This window comes from Magallana gigas, chromosome 3 (assembly GCF_963853765.1).
Source record: "Magallana gigas chromosome 3, xbMagGiga1.1, whole genome shotgun sequence".
NCBI classification, from domain to species: Eukaryota; Metazoa; Mollusca; class Bivalvia; order Ostreida; family Ostreidae; genus Magallana; species Magallana gigas.
Window position 1 is genome coordinate 3,840,855 of NC_088855.1, and position 17,379 is coordinate 3,858,233.

The 17,379-nt window shown below is 35.8% G+C and overlaps 1 protein-coding gene across 1 annotated transcript; it reads left to right on the top strand.

The window, feature by feature from the left end:
- Window positions 1–3,439: 3,439 nt before the first annotated feature.
- On the top strand, window positions 3,440–16,408 carry LOC105347043 (uncharacterized). Its single transcript, XM_011455924.4, has 19 exons — window positions 3,440–3,688; window positions 6,024–6,192; window positions 6,638–6,812; window positions 7,027–7,196; window positions 8,307–8,379; window positions 8,524–8,589; window positions 9,155–9,301; window positions 9,583–9,785; window positions 9,896–10,120; window positions 10,596–10,712; window positions 11,148–11,299; window positions 11,385–11,488; window positions 11,774–11,947; window positions 12,433–12,638; window positions 13,236–13,382; window positions 13,648–13,777; window positions 14,107–14,286; window positions 14,748–14,844; window positions 15,299–16,408. The coding sequence occupies exons 1-19, from the start codon at window positions 3,558–3,560 to the stop codon at window positions 15,471–15,473; spliced, it is 2,841 nt and encodes a 946-aa protein (XP_011454226.3). The 5' UTR covers window positions 3,440–3,557; the 3' UTR covers window positions 15,474–16,408.
- Window positions 16,409–17,379: the final 971 nt, after the last annotated feature.

Here is a 17,379-nt window from a genome sequence, read left to right on the forward strand (position 1 = left end):
TACAGAACGTTTTAAAGTATACGATAGCGTACATACTTTAACCAGTTTCTGTAGAATTTCAGTTTTGATAACTGACCTAAGGATCTCTCTTTTCTCGATATTTAATTTAAGATATATATGTAATTTTGTTTTGAAAACGCAATGTTGATCAATTATGTAGGCTGCAAGTAAGTTGTAATTTTTCAAAATAAATTTTACATGCGCCATGCAGGATTTCATAATTACTCTAATAACTTTCATCTGTTTATTTAAACAACATTTACTGCTCCTTGTTTTTGTTTTCTTGAGCATGAATTCGAAGCAATCCCATCTTTTTCTTATACAAGATGAAAGCTTCACTATCATAAAGATCAATTATGTAGTATATTATTACATGTGTGCTTGCAAGTACCAAGATATTTTTCAAAATTTTTAGTGAATGAATTTTAGAAAAAATTTAATGGCACATACTTCTAGAGCGTATATTTCACTGCATCGAGTTAAATATTTTCTGCTTTTTAAAATATTCAAAAGAAATATGATGGGCTCATAGGCACCTGGCGTTTTATATTTTTCTCATGCTAAAAAATATATACACTTTACCCAATTATATACCTTTATTATTAGGTAGCGGGTATTATGAGAAATATATATATAACGTCAGATGCCTGTGAAAGTGCACTCTTTTCAGGGGTCAATCCGTAGATCCGTTTTGTCTATTGACTTCACAAAAAGCATACCGAACTGGCACTTGATACTATACTCTATCAGTCGAGCTATACTATATGAGTTTGTATACTATACTATATCAATCGAGCTATACTATATGAGTTTGTATACTATACTAAATCAATCGAGCTATACCAGGCTTGGGGTAATGCTAAATGTAATGGTAATGCATTGCAATGCATTACATGTTTTCAAAGTAATGCTAGTAATGTGTAATGCCACAAATTTAGCATTACAAGTAATGCTAATGTAATTCATTACTTTCCAAAATTTAGTGTAATGCTGGCATTACATGGCATTACTTTGCATTACTATGCTTATTTATACATGTTCACTTTAAAAAATGTGATTAATAAATAAATAGCTAAAATTGAATTTGATTAACTTTATTATAAAGAAAGAAATAATTCTTGAAACAAAATTTTTTTAGTTGTATTAAAAAAGATATATAAAATTTCATTTTTAAATTATTCATATTACTAGATATAACAACACAGTTTCATAACATTTTTATGAGTGTTGTTTTTAAGAGTTTTAAATCATTTAAACAATTTACTCCAATTAGTTAGCACTTCAAAAAAGATGTGTCAACAACACACTATGCCCCCAGGATAACATAAGTATCAAAACAAAACACCCTAACCCCCTTCCCTATGCCATGTCCCAATAGAATAGGGGACATACATGCACCTTTAAGGGCAAAATGAATGCACTGTCCATCCATGATGAAAATCAAAATCACTTTCAATATTATAACCCATTTGAAAATAATTTCTCTCTCTCTCTCTCTCTCTCTCTCTCTCTCTCTCTCTCTCTCTCTCTCTCTCTCTCTCTCTGTTGTACATGTATATTAAGTACATTAGTTTGGACTGAAAGAAAATACAAGATTCATGTATATTTTCTATTGTTTCACTTAAGATATCCTAGGTTAAAGATTTCAAACAATCTTTCAGTCTCAGCTTCCACTGCACCTGTAGAACGTTTATTTAGTATAGCTGGGAAGATTTTCAAACTAATAGGATGCAGTTAAAAGATGAAACCTTCGAAACTTTGATCATAAAGTGCAACAGCAATCTTTTGTTTTAAAGTGTCCTTAGCATAAAGAAATCCGATTAAAAAATATTAAGAAATATAACTGGGAAAAACCATCTGTCTCTAAATTAATACAAAATTATAAAGATTTGTGTTATCTGGGGAAATACATGTATCTCTATTTAGCTTTTTAATAACCGCAACACTATTCCATAAATAGTTTTCTATTATGCACGAATTCTGTGTCTCTATATCTATCATATCTGACATTGTATCATGCCAAATGTCTATAAATATCTTTTTACTTAATATGTAATATGTTGTTCATAATGCAACAAGATTATTATATATTGAGCAAAAAAAGAATGACTCTTGTATATATAGTCATTGAATTTGAACCTGATACTGAACATGAACCTGTAGATATGTTAAAGAGTGTTTTATATTTGAAACATTAGCAAAAACTCTTTATTAGCTTTACTTTTTTAAAACAAAGTAATGGTAATGGTAAAGCATTACTTTACTCATGTAATGGTAATGTAATGCATTACTTTAAGAAAATCAAGTAATGGTAATGGTAATTTAATGCCTAAATTCATGAAGTAATGGTAATGTAATGCATTACTTTACAATGTAATTTGCCCCAAGCCTGAGCTATACTATATGAGTTTGTATAACATGCACGCCAGTAATCCAGGTAGCATGTATCAATACACGTAATTATTTGTGGGAAATTCTTCAGAGAGTAGAAAAATACCTTAATTTGATGATAAAGAAACTTTTGTTAAGTTTTTTATGAAGTGGGCGGAAAATCATTTGATTTTGACATTTAATGTATTTCGTTTGTAATATATTATCTGTTGTCGTATTCTCAACTGTAAACCCATCCTCCCCCCCCCCCCCCCCCAAATGCAAATTATGATGCATTTTTTTTATTTATTTTAAAATAGATGTTGCAGAATTTATAAGTCAGTTGAATTATTATTATTATTTAACAGGAAAGTACAGCTGTGTACTTTATCGCCATAGTGTACATACGATATAATCGGCATATCGTCTAATTCAGCAACAGAGGCACTGAACGGACAATCGATTAATTAATAATTAACCTACGATGTTTCATATTCTCTTATTTCCTGGGTAACCTCACTCCACTTTGTCTCGTGAGGTGAAACCCAGGGTCATAAACTCAAACCATCAGAAGGTATAATTTACAAAACATCACAAAACAGTTAAATACCTTAATTACTTATATATGTTTATGTTTATTCTCCAATCAAGGACCCTCGGGGGGGGGGGGGGGTATGCATTAAAACAATAAAACAACATGATTATAACAAAGAATGGACTTGTATACGACGCAAATAGGCCACACAAACTAAACCTCCAAAAATTTATGAATACCCATCTTGGAGTATCAGTAAAATTTCTTTGCTTGATCTAAATAAAAATAAATTTATAAAAATTTTAATTTCAATTACTAAAAAATAAATGTTTATATGATTTTGTGATATAGATTAACTCTCTTTTGATTTTTACTGATCACTAGTGATAAAAATAGTTGAGAAAAATTTCTCTCTCTCTCTCTCTCTCTCTCTCTCTCTCTCTCTCTCTCTCTCTCTCTCTCTGAGAGAATATACATGTGAGACCTGCACACCCCCAGATTCTCAACTTGGTTCAGTCTCCTCATGCGTGACCTGGTGAAAAAAACAGCTTAGGAAGCCGAAGTGTAGATTCAGTGAACCGTGTCGAAGTAAATATCAACACTACTACCGCGTGGACGTCTACACTGGCACACATGACTGATCGGCGGCGACATGACAACCCCCGAGGGACGGAGACTGAAGGAGGATAGGACCAGGGCCAAGAACTGGAAGCGATGGGGGCCCTACCTCTCGGAGCGACAGTGGGGGACGGTCCGGGAGGATTACTCTGATGACGGGAACTGGTAAGACCACTAGAGGAGATTTAACTATAGATGTTTGTACAGAACTTTGAAAACTATAATCACCTTAACAAAAAACTGCATATACAATCCGTTATATAAATACATGTAATGCGTTAGACGGCTGGTAATGTATTTTTTTTTTTACGTGTATGTCAGTAATTTAGGTTAAGTAACATATAGGGCATGAACGTATATATGATCAGGGTATATATCTGCATGCAGATGCTGTCCATTTTACAGATTATTCAACTTGCTCAGAAAATTTAACTGGCCGAGGGAGGGTGGTATTCTTATTTGATATGTTTTATTTGATTTATTTATCACAATGCTTATCGTCCACATAAAGTTAAGTAAAGGTGAAGTTGTTTATGACTTGAGGAAAGTATAGGAATAAACGCGAAATGGCCTGGCCTTCTTAATTTAAAGCCTTAAACTTTTGAAATGTAGGTCATATTTCTGCCACAAGATTTTCTATATAGCTTATAAAGGCTATTCATTACTGATGGCTTGAATGAAAATATTTCATTAAGTTTAGAATAACCTTACACTTATTCTCATTTCAATATCTTTTAATGAAATAATCACTGAAATAGAAAATGTGAATGGACAAAAAGCCTCATTCACAAGTACAGTTAATTATTCAAAGTGTCTGTTCCATTCTGCCTAAACCCTGGCCATGGTCATTAAGCCAAAGATAATAAACAATGATTGTAATTTAGCATACATACTTTTTGTCAGCATCAAAGATTTATAAATATGTAGTTACAGTGAATGGCCCACTTTTACAGGGATGCTCATTTGTAAATTATATAAACAAGGGTTATTTCTTAATTAACGCTCAACTTAGTGATGTAACGAAACTAGCACAATGGACCTGTTAGAAACTAGTACATTATTTGTTTATGAGCTGTGTGTTTCAATCTTCATGTTCATCAGTTAGAAACATAACTTACGATGACTATATGCATGTTACATAAGAATACTTGGCTATGATGCTGTTTTATGAGTACTTTCTGCCAAGTTAATAGGTGTAATAACTGGAAATCATCTCAAACAGTTACACTTCAAAGCAATCCACTGACAAAAAGGTGCTATGTGATTTTTATTTGACATTTATACTAGCACTTGAGAGAATATCTCTCTCTCTTTCTCTCTCTCTCTCACACACACACACACACACACACACCCACACACACACACACACACACACGCACAATGTAAGAAATATTTTGTAGTTTGAGTCACTCAAAGGTAGTCCAGTGTATGTGTGTGTGTGTGTGAGAGAGAGAGAGAGAGAAGGAGAGAGAGAGAGAGAGTGTACCCATTGCAAGATGAGATAAGTCACAGGATGCCAGTAATTGTCTGAGCACTGAGTGGACATCCTTCCTGGTATCTAGATTGATTTGACATGCTGATATTAGACATCTTCCTAGTTCAGAACCCAATCTGTGAATCAGTGAGTAGGGGTGTCAAGGCTTGCTGATCCTCACACTCAACAATCAGTCATATCAGTCCCCATTCCATCTGATTTATTCTGGAAACAGCTGATAATTTGCTTCAACTGAAAATGTTAGCTTGTATGTTAAATTGTATGAATTTCAAAAGAACATTTTGAATTTGTTTTTTTTTTTTTGCGTGACAATCACTTTGCTTGCATGACAAAATTTTTTGGTAGTCATGGTCGACTGTTTTGATATTCATCTAGATTAAAATTTGATAGCCTTTGTGAAAAAGGAAAAAATGAGGCTTTTGTAGTGTTTGTTGAAGTTGTGGGTGTATATGCTATATTTCATAAAACTCATGGAATTTCTGTGATATTTCAAACGAGAAAAACTCTGAACACTTTCTTTAGAACAGAAATTCTACGCTTTTCATTGATAAAAGCCAACGGTGCATGATGAAGAAAAAAGAAATTAAGAAAAAATTCAATTATTTTACCAATATTAAATTACATATAAATTCCCACTTATCATTTCAACAAGTTGTTTGTTTTCCTATGTTTTATGAAAATATGTGTAAATTTTTTAGTGCACTGCACCTTTCACAAGAGAGTACAGTAGTTCAAACAAAATCCATCTAAAATCCATCTAGTATAAGACGTTTGCTTGGTATGTTTTTTCTAAGTAATAGAATGCTTTATAGATTTATATATGTGTGTATACAGTGGCTTCTTCCTCTTTGGGACATCGTATTGATTGGCTTGAAAGTTAGGACAGGGCTTTTTATTCTCCAACAACAGCTGTTATGAGCATCAAATAGTTTCTGGGCAGAGTTCAAGGGAGGTAACTCCTAAAACCTATATAATTGTTTGAGCTTCCCTGTCTTTCTGTTTCAGCTGGAACTACTTCCCCCATGACCATGCCCGCTCCAGGGCATACCGCTGGGGTGAGGATGGACTGCTGGGGATCTGTGATCGGGAGGGACGACTCTGTATGGGCGTTGCTTTGTGGAACACCAAGGACCCAATCCTGAAAGAGAGGCTATTTGGGCTGACCGGCCACCAGGTACTGCTATATTGGTGGATAGGTGGAAGGGGGGTTACATTTAATTCTTAAAGGTCACAAGATACTGTTATAACTAGTTCTTACTGGTCATGCATCAGATAGTGTTTACCTGGGGGGGGGGGAGGAGGAGGAGGAGGAGGAGGAGGAGGAGTGGATTAAAATTCCAGTAGGCCTGCATCAAGTACTTTAGCTGTCAAACAGGGTAATGGGAGAGTTTAATTCTCATCAGTGGTCTGTTACCATTTAGCTTGGGGAAAGGGGGGGGGAGGAGTGAAGAGGAGTGCAAGTATACATTTAATTCTCACTGGTCATCAGTTTCAAATATCAAGAAAGGGAATGTGTGCTGATACTGAAGGTCATTTTTCATCATTTGTAAATCAAACTTTATTATTTGTGAATCAGGCTTTATCACTAGTAAATCATGCTTTATTGGACCATTCTGCAGGGGAACCACGGGGAAGATGTGAAGGAGCTGTACTATTACTTGGATAGTACCCCCACCCACTCCTATATGAAGGCCCTCTACAAGTACCCCCAGAACGAGTACCCCTACAGCCAGCTCGAGAACGAGAACCGTATACGTGGGTTTATGATGCCCGAGTATGAGATTCTTGATACGGGTAAACACATACCTAATAGAATGCTGGCGTAGTATGATGATCATGATATGAATTTAAAGAAGTTATATTTCTTTATTGATTTAACTGACATTGGATTGTATATGTGTGAGAGAGAGAGAGAGAGAGAGAGAGAGAGAGAGAGAGAGAGAGAGAGAGAGAGAGAGAGAGAGAGAACATTGTACCCTATATTCAGATTGGTTTGTGTCATTCATAGGTGTGATTGACCAAGGATACTTTGATGTAATGGCTGAGTATAGTAAGCACACGCCCAATGATGTCCTGGCTAAATACACCGTCACCAACCGCGGGAAGGAGCGAGCCACCGTCCATGTTCTCCCAACTCTGTGGTTCCGGAACGTCTGGTCCTGGGGTGAGGATGCTTATGTAAGTCCCACAGTGATGTGTAGGTCAATGGGAAATCAGTTAACATACTGGTCGCAAGAAATTCAGTAACAGTAAACGTACTGGTCACAGGAAAATCAGTAATTTACAGTAAACATACTAGTTAGACGAAATTCTGTAGATTTATGTTAGTGAAAATCAGTAGCCCTTTTCACAAAAACTCTTACGACAAATACAGCTTACTCCACTTATATTGAACTCGCTTATTTTGAAATTCCGCTTATTTTGAAATAGAAATAAATCCCCAGATTTTACCCCTCATATTCTTTGCATTGATTTAACGGATATAATGAACTCGGTTATTTTGAAACATCGCTTATATTGAAGCCACTGATCGGTCCCCAAAGGTGATAATTAGTTGTTTTTATAACGGTTATATTGAAGTTCTCCCTGGCGGCTGTCGTCACGGTTGGTGACAGTAATTATGCCAGACTGACCGGTTGATATACAAAGGTGTGAATTGATAAGTTTCTAAGCCTAAATTCGAAATAGCTAAGATTTTGAGATTATCGCGATGATATACAAGCAGCGTTCAGCAATATTTGAAGCGTTTGAGTGTGGTGATTTTTCTCTAACGTTTTTCTAAAACGTAAAATAATGCGATCCGAGATTATGATGAGGTTTAAGATAGTAACAAAACGAAACTTACAAAACTTTCGGATATAATTTTAATCAAACTTTCAAGGACTAATGTTCCATGTAATCCGTTTATTGTAATAGATAAATGATGAACTAATAATTTGTTCGGGTTTGGGTTTCTATGCTTACATCGGGATTGAACTTTCCAAAATGGCGGCTTCACGTCAGTCAATTTCGCTTATATTGAAATACGGATATATTGAAATAATTTGCATGGTCCCCTGAATTTCAATATATCCGGAGTAGGCTGTATTTGTGAATTATTAGTGACACTATCCATCTTAAGACAAAAATAATTGTAAACAGATATGGCTGCGGCGTTTGTTGTTTTATTAGAAACAGAGAGAGCAAGACGTCTGGAAAGGGTTTTCAGTTTTAACAATAAGATTTTTGTTATGTTTTTCAGTGTAATAGTTTTCAGTTTCTTTATTTTAATTAGATTTTGTGTTTCAGTGTTATGTGAGTCCAAAACCACATCTCAGTCAAGTTTCTGGGTGTAAAGTAAAATGTGACCATCCAACATTAGGTATGTTATAATGTTGTGTTTTTGTGGTGGGGAATGTATTAGTAAAATATATGTAGGGTGACGATGTTTCAGCGTTTGTGAATGTTATACATTGTAATTCCTTAAGGAGATATTAATGAGACAAATTTGTGGTTCCCTGTACAGGAGAGGATCAGAGTCACCACATTGACCCCACCGTTGACCAGGCCACTCCACCACCCGCCTTCATAGGTAAATAGTACAACAATTAACTCCGCATATAATACCCAAATAATACGGCAGATAATATCGCAGAACCTCAAATAGAACAGCAATTAAATAAAACTGCAAATAATGCCAAAATGATACAGTAGATAACATCGCAGCTTCTTTGCAATAAAGTATTACACATAAGTTTTAACACATATTTCAATTGAATATACCTATGAAATGCATGGTAAATATGTCCTGAATGTCGTTACGCGCTACGACTAGATTTTTTACTTTCCAAATCTGGTCATGACCAGATTTTCACATGTTGGAGGTTGGCAAGTATGTTGCAGAACCACAAACGGACCAGCAAATTATGCTGCAAATAACACTGCATCAGCTGGGAACCCAATTAAAAACTGTCTAATAGGCAAACATAAATATTTTCTGAAGAATATAAAATATATTGATATTTTCTGTAATATCCATGAACTACACTGCATTAATCAATAGATTATTAATCATAGATATGTTGATATTTTCAGCAAATTAATTAAACAACAATTACCATTTGGAGTACTACAGTATTGTTTGTTTGTCTGACCAGGTTCATTCTACTGGGAGGTCGACAAAGACCAGAATAACAAAGAACCAGAACTCTTGTTTACCGAGAATGACACAAATCATAAACGCTTGTTCAATGTAGACGGCCAGCACTATTCCAAAGATGCCTTCCACAACTACGTTATCAAAGGTTTGTACATGTATCTATAAAGTTTCAAAATACTTGGCACCGAAATAAAGGAATACTCAGGTAGAGTCATAGTAATTACATAGCTCTGTTGATATGAAGAAGAAATAAACTACTTGTAGAATCTGCTGTAATAATGTATTTAGATACAGAAAAGTCTTTTTCTATAGTTAGCAAATTTAAAGGTTTAGGAGAGCACAATTTAATTAAATTCTGTTAGCTTATTTAGCTAAAAGATTTTATTGTACAATACACTGTAAGGAACAGTATTGTTGTTATTGCAGGGGACAAATCTGCAGTCAATCCATCCCATTGTGGTACCAAGTGTGCTGCACATTATGTCTTGACCCTTGACCCAGGTCAAGAGTTCACCATCAAAGTGAGGCTGTATTTTCAATTGGAGGCCCCTAAGACTGAAGTATTTGGCCCAGATTTTGATGAAATCTTCCAAGACAGACAAAAAGAAGCAGATTTATTCTATGACGAGGTTTGACATTATTTTAGATTATTTTGATGTCAGATTTTTCTTAATTGCAATGAGTTTAAAATATGACAAATTTACTAGAAATTTTTAAGATAATCAAAAATAAATTTCAGAAAATTCCAATGAGAGACCAGAAGCAGAGACAGGTGTCTCGACAGGCCTACGCGGGCCTGCTGTGGAGTAAACAGTTCTACTACTACGTCATCGAGGAGTGGCTCAAAGGTGACAGCACTCAGCCGCCACCCCCAGCGTCCAGGCTCAAGGGACGCAACTTTGAGTGGCTGCACCTCTTCAACATGGACATCATCTCGATGCCCGACAAGTGGGAATATCCATGGGTAATTGTGTAAAATATTTGTAGAAAACAGTTTTCCTGCTCATCACACAAGGGGCTGAAAATATTTAAATACACTGTATAAAAATTTCATTGGCAATCAAACAACTGAAGGGATTAGCAGGGGCCTATTTCATATCATTATGGTGCAGTTCACACATCTTCACATTGTCAGTTCTGACTGTCACATTTTCCACACCAGCACAACTTTAATAAGCTTGTGGACAATTTAAGTTAGGTAAACCTGTTAGCCTCATTGCATGAATATTTCTTGCCACGAACCAGTCTTAAAATGTGTGAAGTAATTTATTATCCAGATAATATTTGTCACATTTCACACAAAATTTGTTGCCCCAAATCATTTTATCTTTTGTTATTTGCAAAAAAAAAGTCATCCCAAATGACAGTATTTTAGAAATTTGAATACAGCACCAAAGCTTTTCTTTGATTCGTGAGTATGATATTTTTTATGATGGCAGTATGCGTCCTGGGACTTGGCCTTCCACATGATCCCAATGGCTGACATCGACGTTCAGTTTGCCAAAGATCAGCTTCTGCTGTTCCTCAGGGAGTGGTACTTACATCCAAATGGACAGGTATGTTACCTGTCTTTGTTCTTCATCGTTATCCGTTTTCTGTTTATACAGGGTTATTTTCATTCCGTCTTTTATCACCCTTTTACACTTGCAAACTTGCAAATATTTCAGATTAACACAGTATCTAAAAATTGTTTAATTTTGCCCAGTTTTAAATTTGTCCAATGACAAGACGGGCAAATGGGGCAAAAATAATACGGGCGAATATTTCCCTGTATACAGTACTTTTGAATGTACTTTTGGACAGGAATTGAATTCTTAAAATTTTATGCTATTTGTAGGAAAATTTTGACATTAAAAGAAATAATCTAGTAATCAAAGTCATAGTAAATAACATTTGAAAGTAAAAGATATTATACTAGTCTTAATTAAGATACACTTTAAATTGAGACTGTTATGAATAAGTATATAGATCCTTTACTGGGTTTGTTTCAGCTTCCAGCCTACGAGTTCAGTTTCCAGGATGTTAATCCCCCGGTCCACGCATACGCTGTGCTGAGGGTGTACAAGGCCTCGGGGCCAAAGAACAAGAGAGACCTTGCCTTTCTCGCCCGCTGCTTCCACAAACTCATCCTCAATTTTACATGGTACATGACGGTCAGTCATTTCTATCTATTACCTGTCTTCTGGTAGAAGGTGTATTGTTGTTTGTATTGTATTGTGTAATTTTAGGTGGATAAATAGAAAGGATTTGGAAGGTCGTAACATTTTCACTGGTGGTTTTCTGGGTCTGGATAATATCGGGATATTTGACCGCTCTAAGCCCCTACCAACAGGTATGAATATCCCTTAGTTGACTCTTGGAATACATAATATCAGTATCTGTGTTAGCTCATGTCCAAAACTGAATTATAAACATTAACATGCTTTTGGATTACTCCATACATTTATCTACTAAATGAGGTGCTAAGAAGATAATTCTTTTTTATATTAAATGTTTACTGATCAAACAAATATATTTCAAGAATGACAGCAATTCAGTGTTAATTAAGTTTCCTCATATTTAGAGAACCTAAGCATAGAAATATATTTGCTATCCTGACCCTTTATGTGTTGTGTAGGTGGGTACCTGGTGCAGGCGGATGCCACTGCGTGGATGGCCTTCTTCTGCTCCATCATGCTGGAGATCTCCCTGACCCTATCCCGGCGGGACTGTATCTACGAGGACATGGCCAGCAAGTTCTTTGAGCATTTTGTGGCCATTGCTGACGCCATCAACCAGAAGGATGGAATAGGTAAGAGTCCCTCCCTATAGTGTCTGTCCTTGAACCTTTGTCTTTATTGAAAGAAACATTGACAGCATCTGTCACTGTGCTGTACAGGGTAATGAGAAGTATTTATATCAAAGTCCACAAAGTTGGTTTTTGTGGATTTAGTAAAAATCAGTTGTGTTTTGAAAATGATCCTATTAATACAATTTGTCTTTAGATATTGCACTTCAGTGAACATTTAAAATTCATGATCAACTCAACAACGAAATCCATAAAAATAGTTCTCAGTGAATATGGATGAAACCACAGTACATGTATTTTTAAACATTAAGAAAACCAAGTAAAGCTATCTAAAAATTAAACAGTATTAATCACCATTTATGACTGTAATTATAACATTTTTATGAAATGCAAGTGACTTGAATAAGATGAACATTATTTAGAGCAATGTATGATATAAGGGACAATGCTGCATGATGGAGACTGATTTGATTGCGTTGTGTGATCAGGTCTGTGGAATGAGGAGGATGGGTTCTTCTACGACCACATCAGAGTGAACGGTAAGAAGACAATGCCACTTAAGATCCTGTCCATGGTGGGGCTGGTTCCACTGTTCAGCTGTATGGTGCTGAAACAGGACGTGCTCCGGAGACACCCAGGCTTCTACAAGAGGACTCGGTGGTTCCTGAACAACAGAAAGGACCTCTCTCATCACGTAAGTGTATAGGGAGTAATGATGAAAATGTTGCTTATGTATGTGTACACTAACGATAAAAATGTATGTCATATATAAGTTTTCTGAGTGATCTTATACTGTTAATTTGTGGTTTCCTAGTAGATATCTCACATGTGTGAAAATATTGTGTGATTCTAAGATCCTTTAGATATTTTTTATGTCTGATATTGATATTTGGTCCAATGCAGATACCATCCAGTCTCTTCTATGTCTGATATCGACATGTGGTCCTTATGTAGATATTGTTTATGTCTGATATCAGTGTGTGGTCCTCTTGTAGATATCCTTTATGTCTGATATCAATGTGTGGTCCCCTTGTAGATATTGTTTATGTCTGATATCAATGTGTGGTCCCCTTGTAGATATTGTTTATATCTGATATCAATGTGTGGTCCCCTTGTAGATATTGTTTATATCTGATATCAATGTGTGACCCTCTTGTAGATATCCTTTTTGTCTGATATCAATGTCATGAATGTGTGGTCCCCTTGTAGATATTGTTTATGTCTGATATCAGCAGGTGGTTCTCTTGTAGATATTGTCTATGTCTGATATCAATGTGTGGTCCCCTTTTAGATATCCTTTATGTGTGACAATGAGGACTCAGAAGAGCCGGCCCTACTTCTCTCCTTGGTGAAAAAAGAGCAGCTCCAGAGAATCCTCGCACACGTCCTGGACGAGAACAAATTTCTGTCTCCGTATGGAATCAGGTCACTGTCCAAGGTACCACAAAGTTACTAAGCAGCTCATTATACATGTATTCTCTATGAGCATCTCTATGCTGTGAATATTCATCATCTTAAACCCCTGCATGCAAATGTCAATGGTTTCATTGTGAAAACTTGTTGTTGCAAACAACTGGTAGCCTATCAGGAATTTGTAAAGCAAAGTAGTTGCTAAAAAAGTAGGTATGCTAGTAATTTCATAAATGTTTGATAAATGCTCTTTGTTTGTTAAGAATGATTTGAGTAATATTTTCTGTTTGCAGCACCATAGAAAAGAGCCATTTATTCTGGAAGCCGGAGGGAATGCTTATGGAGTAAAGTATGAACCTGGAGAGTCGGAGAGCAACATGTTTGGAGGAAACAGCAACTGGAGGGGACCCATCTGGTTTCCAAGTATGTTTCCTTATTATTTTTCTTAGTTTCTGTGCTCATTTAATGAAATAATTAATAATTGCTGTATTTTCTTGAATATTTAGTGGCACACCTTACTAGTGCTCATAATATGACATTCCTAATAGACTCAATGTTTTGCAGTCTTTATTTATTGCACTTTTCATGATTCCACAGTAGCTCAGTGGCAGCAGAGGTTTGCTTTTGTTGAACCTTTAGGTTTTCAGTAACTTGTAACAACCAGATCTAAATGAGGGTGATTACAGGGAAGAGTGCCCTCATGAATAGACAATTATTTATTCTCTGTTTACGAACTCTATTTTTTAATGCAGTGAACTACCTACTGATAGAGAACCTGCGGCGGTATGACTACTTTTTTGGGGACTCACTGAAGGTTGAGTGTCCAACCGGCTCGGGGAAGATGATGCGACTCACGGACGTTGCCCACGAACTCTCTCTCCGACTGTCTAGGCTGTTCTACCCCAACCCTGAGGGATTCCGTCCCTGTCATGGTGAATATATTTTGACATAGACCCATCATGGTGAGAATTCGGTCAAGCTAATTGTCAGATGTGTTTAAGTAGAGAATGTTCTTAATCACTCATATTACGCTGTGCATTCTTATTGATATTCTTACCATCTCATGTATAGGATATAAGAATATTCTGTTTTAATGGAGGCTGGATGGTACAAATTAACCATCAGGTCTGTTAAACTTTTAAGAAATGGTATAGACTAATGTTTAGTAAAGAAAAAGTAAAAAGGAAGTCCATCATTTTTTTTCTTTTATACATTGTATTTGGGAATTTTCCTATAATTTTATATAGAGCTCTTCTTATAAAGGAGATCTAAACAGTTTAAAAGACCGCACGTACCATTGAGCCGTCTTAATAGTTATAAATGGGTAACATAATGAAGAATTAGCAATAACGACATTCCCAATAATAATCATGTGATGGTTTCTCTTTTGTAGGTGATGAAGAGAAATATGCCAAAGACCCCAACTTTAAAGATTTTGTTTTATTTTATGAGTATTTCCATGGTGACTCAGGACGAGGATGTGGTGCGAGGTAAGAAAGACAATCGACGATTATCAGTGAAGGTTGTTAGATCCTTAAAGACTTAAGTGGTTTGCACTCTTTGTTGTTCTCCTCATAAAAATGTCTGTTCTTCTTACATCATTTATGAATTTTTTCTACTGTAATTTAATTTTAATTTACTTTTTACAAAAATTTTAATAGAAAATATAAGAAAGGTGGAGATTTGGGTATTTTAAATATTTTAAAATACTGCTCTGTAGTTAAGAACCCTGAAACTTTATTCATTAAAAGGTTGATGTGCTGAGCCAATGTCACTGATGCTTAATACTGAAAAAAGAAAAATTTGTCTAATTTACAATTTTAACTGACAATTCCACGATTTAAGTGTTATAAAACCTTGCTGAAGAGCAGATAACATTGATAAATTAGAGGATTAAACGCTTGTATTTTGTAATTAAAGTTCCACAAAAACACTCCTTTTCAGCCATCAGACGGGTTGGACAGCGCTTGTAGCCAACCTCCAGAAGTACATAGCAATCCGCGAGAAGTGGGTCAGCTCGGTCCACATGGCACAGCTACGTAAAATCTCCAACACCGGCATCCCATTGGACATCGACATAATGATGGATTTCAGCTCCGAGGGCGAGATGTCCTCGTAACCTGTCAACCCAAGAACTCTGCAGATGCCAAGATATCTGCATTACTTGTTGACCCAGAAAACTTTTAAACAGATTCCAGATAGACATTCTGAGATCTGTTTGTTACAGATCTGAAGAGTGCAATGTTCGTGTCATGTTTTTTCTTTTAAGCCAAGAAGAGTGCATGAAAAAAGCTTTGTTACTATTTTTTTGATAAAATTCTGAATCCGATTCACATGCCGACATACCTCAGTGTAAACACTAAACTGCTAGCTCCATGAGCTGTGCTATGTTAGGATTAATCATTTGGCTCCTTGATGAGCTGACTGGATGTGGATATGTGTGCTTTTTTGAAAACATTTATGTATATAATTTACAGTATTTCCCCAATACATACAATAGTATACGGTATATCTTTGAGAGTGCAAATAATTCAATCCCAGTTTATCAATTTGTGTTATATGAACTTGGTCTTATCTATACCATTTTTAAAGTATTACATTTTACTTGCTCTTATAATCATTTATAGCAATGTTTATATAATACGTATTTTGTAGAGTGCGTTTTTTTTTAAATAACAGTTTAAGGTTGCAATATATACCTTATGTGACTATTGCTTAATGTACCAAAGATATTATAATCTCAATGGGGTTTTATATTGCATTTTGCAGCCTCATTGTTATTATGATTATTTATCCTATTATTTTTTTACACTTTGGAGAAGATTATACAGTTTTATTTCAATTGCAGTCATTTGAATGGACGACCTCTCAACATTTGCTGCCTTCCATTTTCTGATTGTTGATTTATATTTTGAAGAGCATAGGTGATTGAAATTTATACATTTATTTGAGTGTTTCCTACGGAAATGCAAAAATGTTGTGCTCATCATCTTATTTATAAAATGTTTTTATCAAAAGCAATATTTTAACAATAAAGTGCAATGATAGTCTACATTAATTGTTGTAGTTAATACATGTATTAGCTTAAGAAAATTACACATAGATTCTACTTACTTGATTGTAGAAGCAAATCTTCCTAGTGGACAACAGATCAACGTATTTTGCAAATAGCATGTTTTATTTATAAGCATGAAATAGAAAAAAAATTGAGAAGTCAAATGAAAGTTCAAGACATTTTTGGAAATAGACCAGGCAAGGGTAAATATAAACTCTCCACAACTGAAATAAAATTGGTTACAAGTTAATACTGCTCAAAACTTGGTCACTAAATGGAATGGTGCATATTTTAGTCACTGCAAACGATGTTTGAGTTCCGATTCCTCAAGCTTGCTCTTTATTCACCTCCAGCGGATACACCATGTTGAATCCAAGTGATGCACATCCGGCCGCCATCTCGACGAAATCGAGGCTCATGTCGGCGCCTGTGACCACCATAATGAAAATAGACAGCGGGTCTCGGTCGTCTTGGAGATAGAGCTGGAAGAAGATGACCCCCGCCGTCACTGCCGAAGTCAACTTGAAAAACGCGAAACAGGAGTGCAGCTTGTTGTCGGAGACCTCCTCGCTCAGCTTGAACGATACCGTCAGGATGAAGCCGATGATGACGACAAACGCCAGGTAAAAATAGAACACGTACATCCAGGTGGTGTTCGAATAGACAAACCCAGGGTTGACCATTACTGCGGCGATTTCTGCGGCGTCAAAGCCGTACCCAATCCACATTCTGAACAGGAAAAAAGTAGGGATCTTCTTCCCGGAGTAGAGTTTCTTTGCGATGATGAGCGGAATGTCCATGCTGGAACAAAGCTGTCGAAGAGTATGGCTCATGACTGCTGTCTCCTTAACTTTTATAGCCTTGGCATGAAGAAATGGTATCCCCAAAGATCCCCAACTTCATATAAATATATATGCCGATTAGATAAAAAAAAACATCATACTGGTCTCTGATTAAACAGAAAACGAGG

What these genes read in the sequence shown, in the direction of transcription:
- LOC105347043 (XM_011455924.4), top strand. Translation starts at nt 3,558, where the DNA reads ATGACAACCCCCGAGGGACGGAGACTGAAGGAGGATAGGACCAGGGCC. An exon ending in CAACCAGAAGGATGGAATAG is followed by an intron (nt 11,948 to 12,432) that starts GTAAGAGTCCCT and finishes TTGTGTGATCAG; the next exon opens with GTCTGTGGAATGAGGAGGAT. An exon ending in GGGACCCATCTGGTTTCCAA is followed by an intron (nt 13,778 to 14,106) that starts GTATGTTTCCTT and finishes TTTTTAATGCAG; the next exon opens with TGAACTACCTACTGATAGAG.